General features: G+C 37.7%; 1 protein-coding gene across 3 annotated transcripts in view; it reads right to left on the bottom strand.

The window, feature by feature from the left end:
• Nucleotides 1–4,525: 4,525 nt before the first annotated feature.
• Nucleotides 4,526–6,783, bottom strand: part of SPHKAP (SPHK1 interactor, AKAP domain containing) — a 74,732-nt gene continuing 72,474 nt past the window's right edge. For all 3 annotated transcript variants that reach the window (XM_074877640.1, XM_074877639.1, XM_074877641.1), the window contains one exon: nucleotides 4,526–6,729. In XM_074877640.1, the coding sequence (XP_074733741.1) occupies nucleotides 6,586–6,729 (144 nt within the window). In that variant the 3' untranslated portion in view covers nucleotides 4,526–6,585. The remainder of the gene's footprint in view (nucleotides 6,730–6,783) is intronic.

Here is a 6,783-nt window from a genome sequence, read left to right as displayed (position 1 = left end):
CATAGTTTCTCTGAGCAACCTGCTTAGTGTTTGATCACTCTTACAGTAAAAAAGTTGTGATTTTTTCCCCCTTATGTTTAAACAGAATGTTTTCTTGTATTTCAATTTATGCATGTTGCCTCTTCACTGGGTACCTCCAAGAAGAGTCTGTCTCTGTTACCTCACTCACCTGAGAGAAATCATCATTAGTGTGAATGAATTCAGTAGGATGGCCCTATTTATTTGTGTTACTTTTAACTTCTAACCCTTTTAATAAAAAAAAATACAGCATTATACAGTCTCAGCTCAGGTGTGAAAGGGGTGGTGTTATGCACTTGCTCTGAGTACTTGTTTTAATTTTTTTGTTGTATAATAAAATATTGATTCAAAATTCCAGTTTCCCTACTTGTAATAGAATGTCCCCTTGGAATTTCTGGAGAAACCCAGCAACTGTTTGTGAACTGCATTGCTGTTAACTATTGCATGCATGCTGTAATTAAACTCCCAGTCATGACCCTCTCATACTTGCCCACATCTTTCCATTCATTCCATTCATTTCTGCTCAGCCCTCATTCTCCCATTTTCACCTGAGGTAAAAAAAAATAAGGGTGGTGGCTCCAACTCTGAATCCTGGCCCAGAGATTATGGCCAGCCTGAAGAAACCCTACACACCAACGATTTGGAGCCAAGGATCATGATGTAAACTGAGAAGTGGATGAGGAATTCCTGCAAGTTATTTATGACTGTAGGATGAGCTCTCACCCAGGCTTACCTCTCATCAGCAATTGCCAACAGGTTTCACCTGGGCAGAGCTCTCCCCACTTCCTAGCAGAGCACCTGAAATGGCATGTTGCTCTTCACAGGGTAGTGGCTAAGGAGCAGAGCTGAGTGGTCTTATCTAGCAGCTTTGGAAGAAGGATGAAGAGGCAAAGAGGGTAGGATTGAACAAAGCATGTTCATGACTGAGAAAAAAGGAAGAAATGAAGCGTGCAACAGAGAATGAACTTGGAGGTATTTTGTTTATATTGTATATCTCTGGGTGGTTACAGCCTTGACTTCTAATTGTTAAATTTAATAGGAAGTTAGTAATGCTGATGTGTTCTGACTATCTCTGAGTGCTTGCCAGCATTCTTGGGTGTAAATGAAGAAGCAAGAGTGCCTGTCATGACTTGGCAAATATCCTGGTAGTTTCAACTAGGGTCATGTTATGGGAGAACGAAGCAGTGTGCTGTAAGTCATTTAAAATTAAACCTTTACCAATAGGCAGAGTGGCTGATATTAATGTTACTGTAATGTGTGTGGTGTTTCCTGTTGTCTTGTGCAAAGACTTATGATATCAAAGGTGTATCTCAGTAACCCAGAATTGAAAGGGGCAAGAAGGGCAATGCAGTTCTGTGTTACTTTAGAACTGCCCAATGTCTCTAGGCCAGTTTGCACCTGTACTTACAGGTGGAACATGAGGGATCTCTGGCTGACAAAAATGGAGAAAAACTAGTGTAATGCAACGTGTACAAATACTGCTACATAGTTAAAAACAAATTTGACTTGCTGTGTAACCATCACAAAGTAAAAAAATTCTTCAGACTGTGATTAGGAGGTTTTGGCTTAATCTTTCAAATTAGGTTATTTTCTGTTGCCTTCTCCTTTATGATTTTTCTCTTATACTACGCTAATGATTCAGTGACTCAAACATCTGTAGTAGTTTTTGGCTTTGAGCTCTTGTCCTACTTTTATGTGAAATTGTGAGTGAGTTGAGGTTTCATAGACTAAGCATTGGACTGGGAGGCCATCTGGGCTCTATTTTTGGGTCTTCCTAGATTCAGTGGGTGAGTAGAATTGCTTTTAAGGCTAAGTTATGCAGGTTTCCTGCTCAAATGTAAAATACTTTCACATCTAGTCTGATTCACAGCACTGCGGAGAAGTGTGCTGACCTGGCACCTCGTAAGAACTTCAATAGTACTCTAGGTAACATCATATGAATGCTTTGATGTTAGGCTCTCTGCACCTTGGTTTGCCCATATATAGATTTAACAGATTATAGATACATGTTAGAAGTGCATTATATAGATGTATCATCCTGAAACCATTCTGTGTCTCTGGTAGCAACTCAATCCCTTTTTCTAATTCCACTTCAGTCCCTGTAACTGAAATAACATACACGTGTGCTCTAACTCTGTTGTCTGGTGCCTTTTTAATCTTATGAAAACATTTGGCTTCTACATACCTTACACTCTCCAAGCTACTACTTTAATCACTGGGTGGTTGGAGTGGGATGTGGCTTTCAACGTTACCCTGAAGTGCTGGCAAACTTGATTCACTTGACCTTCTTGAAAAGGATTGCTTCAGGAGACTCATGAAGTGTGCTTTAGCAAGGGCTGTCACAGTGGAAATCATATTTGCTGTATTGTTTCTGTCCTTTAGACCTCTGAATCCTTTTAGTATATACCTCTCTGAATATACAAGCTTGGTTTTGTGGGAAAGAAGCCCTTAGCTTGTATCATGTAACTTCTCCAGGACAGAACCTATATTTTACAAGACAAGGATGAGGATTTCCATGTAAGCGTACAATGGGTACTTGCACTTTTGATGTATGCTTTTTGTATCTCTTGAGATTCAGATTCTTTTCTGAAGAGGTGTGGATAATAATACTCATACCCACTCATGTTTTAAAAGTGGCATTTTGTGAGAATTTCTTTTTCAGCTCCTCCTGTGTGATAACTTGCATTTCCTGGGTAGTTAGTGAAAGGATGTGAAGTATATCCTGCTTGGTTATATTTTCCAGTTTGCTGCACTTTACCATCTAATTTTCAGCCGAAGCTGGGAGGAGGGCACAGTATCCATCAGCCAGACCTGTCTTCACTGTAAATTGTTTTAGTTTGAAAGTCCAGCTGTCCAATTTAACTGTCTGTCCTGTTAAGTGCTGTACAGCTGCAAGTTGCTTTCTGAGGGCCTGTTCCTCCTGATGACTGGCTTTAGAGGGGGTTTGAAAAATTGAAGTAGTGGCATTATGAGTTTGCTCATACTTAGCAAAGGCTTAGGAATGGCTCTGTCTTAAATTAAAATTCTTAAATTGGCTAGTACGGATGTGCTTTCCTTCTCAGCTGAATTTGGTTTTTTAAAGTAGCTCCAATGGGCTCTTTATTCCAATTGTTTTTTTTCCCCTGACGTTTTGAAAGTCAGAGTGCAGGATTCATGGTGACATTCCTGTGCTTGTCTGTCATGCAGTTCTTCATGAAACTGGACAAGAGAAACAGTACAATTGGCCTTTCCAGAAAAGTTAATAGGATAACCGTAGGTGACCATTTTTATCCTAGACCACAATAAAATGTTTAATTTACTTGAAGACGCTATGAAAATCTTCAGTGTTATGACAAAATTGAGGTATAGTTTTTCAACTTCTAATGATCCCAAAAGCACCCTAAACAAAACCAAACTAAAAATGAAGTTTTAAATACTTATATTTTTCAAGAGGTAATTTTCCTGTGTTTGAATTAATGTAGCTAGATAAATTCTGCTCTTCATTAGGTGGGTGGTAGAGTCAACATCAGGGTGGAAAGCACCTTTCCCTGAAGCCTTCTGGCGGTGTAAGGTGGTGAGCAGGCCAGTGCTGAGGCAGATATGTGTGCTGCTCCCATGGGTGGCCTCTGATGGCCAGGGCATCTCCTGAGGCTCACAGGGTTTGTCTTATTTCGTAAATTATGGTTCATCTCTTTCAAGTACTTATCCAGCTCCCGCTTGAAACTATGTACAAGTTTTGCATTCTCTCATTTGATAATGTGTCACCGCTTTTTGTTTGCTTTGAATCTGGCTCATTTAAGTTTCTTTTGTTGGGCCCTAGTTTGTATTGGGAAAGATAGCGAGCAGCCACCTCCTCCATGCCCTCATGATGTTAACAACCTGCATCATGCTCATATATACAGACAGGTTGAACTACATATAATTTACTCTGAGATTTTAACCTAAAACTGTATGTAGTATGAAGTTCTCATTTATGTGTATTCAACGTTGACTTTAATTTTTTTCAGCTTCTCTTAATGGCGGACAAGTCCTGTTCTGATTTACTCAAGTGTTGGTTTCCTTTTCTGTTTATCAGTAGAAATACCTCTACACCTAGGCAGTAGGGCAGTAAATATCTGTGCAAACTTAAGCAGAAGAAGCTCCTGAACTTCTGTGTCCCCATGCCGCTGCCTACCTTTGCAGGTACTGAAAGCAGCTAGAGTGAACATGAATAGAGATTTGGTATGTTTGGAGTTATTCTGGGGTTAATTCTCAGCAATGAACATACAATTTCTCTTTATTTTACTGTGGTCTAAGAATGTTATGATTAGCCTTGTATCACTTGAATCAGTTGTGGAACCTGAGTAAAGCTGTAGCTTTGGTACTGAGGTAAGACATTGCTCTGACTTGTTTTGGTCAGGGCCATGGGTCAGATTTTTCACTCAGAAGCAGAGCTTTGAGAAACTACAGGGATGGCAGGTAAATATTATTTAATAGGTCAAAAAACCAATAGCACGTTCATGAACTTTTTAGGAAGGCAAAGAGGACACACATTATAACATAAATTTATTTCTGAATAAATTGCAACATTAAGAACTACTGTACAGAAAAACTGCATCACACTGTTACAACTCTGTCATGATATTTGTGCTTTGTAGGATAAGTAAACATTTATTCTATCACAGCAAAAAACTGTATACCGACAACTAACTGTATTTGATTTAAAAATAAATACACTTTCCCATTTATTAACTTAAATCACTTTAAGTGTGTAATGCTTGGTGCTTTTAATTAACTTTCAGCCTCAGAAATGCTGAGCATTCAGAGTTGCCACTCATGTTAGTGGGAGTTATGAATGTTCAGCAATTCTTAAGAGCAGGCCCAGCAACTGCACAGTTATGTTCAGTGAATGCAATAAATTAACCTTTATCTTGACAGTAAAGCAACCTTCACTGTTCTGTACATACTGCAGAGTAAATGTAGAATTACTCATGTTGTTTATGTTCCATGTTAGATTTTGATTCACTAAGTTTGTATCTGGTAACAAATGAGTGACGCAATCATGCAAGTTTAGGAATGGTTTTAAAGATAAAATTGAGATTATGGCTCTTTTCATAAATTATTTAAAACTACTTCAAAATTTTCAAAAATATTTAGTGCAAAAGGATAGGTTTTCTTCCAAGAAATATTACAGAAGCATATACTGTTATATGGAAAATAAATCATCTCTTAAATATTTTATTGGGAAAAGCAGGCAGGTTTTCTATTATGCTATTTGGGTAAGGAGAAATGAAAGATAAGTATTTTCAAATAAACAAATTGCAGAAGCGCTGTGATGTGATAAATTTTATAATTACCTTTAAATTCCAAACCAATCTCTTTGGCAGAGTCAAGGGAATGTATCATTAAGTGCATGATACTAACAGATCATCTCAACAAGACGGTAACATAGTATATTTTATCAAACAGTTATATAAATGTTATAGTAATGTAAACTATCACATATAGTCCAAACACTTATATCCAAAATGAACAAGTATGTCTGCTGAAATTTTAACAATCATTTTGCTTTCTTGTAAGTTACAAAAGTTAACATTAAGATTTTTATGAGATGGTACTCTTTTCAGATACACGTTTCTTCACCTTATTAACAATTTATTTGATTAAACTAAAATTAAAATAGTATTTTTTTTTTTCACTGATTTGAACTGATATGTAGCATGTTACATAGTGCTTTAAATAGAAGCACTTTACGTAACGATTGTACTATCATTACTCCCTCTTACCAGGTAGGGACACTGAGGCACAGAGGTGAAATGACTCGCCCAAGGTCATGTGGCAGGTCTGTGGTGGGACAGGTCTTAGAAACCTGCTGCCCTGACTCGCAGGGATGTGTTCAGGGATATACCAGGTGTAGCTGTACTGATCTGCACTGCCTCCAAGTGAAAAGGAATGAGTTTTTTAAGGGTAGTAATTGAGAGTCTAGATTTTATTTCCTTTAGAAGAAGACAGGAATCAGGAATAGCTATGGAAGAGAAATAATCACATGGAAAGAAACTAAAATGTGTTTTCAGCAGCTTTTTATTGTGTTGTCTAACTGCAAAGGTGTTAAGTGTTCAAAAGTTTTTACCCCTTAGCAGACTATGGGGATTTAAAAAAAAAAAAAAAAAATTATGTAGGGACACAGGTGTCTCTAGGCATCCTGGAACACACTCTGGTTAAACTGTATAATATTGGCATTTTAAAACTGAATGTTAATGTACTATGCCATTTTAGCTGATTGACTTAATCAAATTGATGAAAATGGAACATATTAGATAATTAAGCCTTCACTGTGTAGTCCACTAATTCCGAAGGCTAAAAATCTATCCCCTCCTAACACAGTACATCCTATAGCACAATATGTCAAGAGTCCCTCATGATACAGAAAGATACAATACACCTTGGTTTCACTTTGTTCCTTGTTCAGTTGTGGAACGGACATGTGGTGTTTCTGTATTTGTATATCTTTGCTCATTTTATTCAGTGATGTTTGGAAATTGGAGCATTACACAAACCACTGCTTATTTAAACTGGAATAAAACAAAAATGCTGAACTGGTGAACTTTCTTAACCCAATTCAAGAAGCCAATCAAACAGGCTTGGTGTCATCTCTCTGCGTTCCTCACTGAGCTTGCAGTACTGCACCACGGCATGAAAGATATCGCCCACTTTCCAGGACTTCCGTTGAACTAATTGCACAACATCTAAAAACTAAACAAAAAAGCAAAACAAAACACACTTAGGACTTGGTTAATGTTTTGCTAA

The sequence above is a fragment of the Strix uralensis genome, chromosome 9, assembly GCF_047716275.1.
Source record: "Strix uralensis isolate ZFMK-TIS-50842 chromosome 9, bStrUra1, whole genome shotgun sequence".
Taxonomy (NCBI): domain Eukaryota; kingdom Metazoa; phylum Chordata; class Aves; order Strigiformes; family Strigidae; genus Strix; species Strix uralensis.
This window is presented reverse-complemented; position numbering and strand designations above follow the sequence as displayed.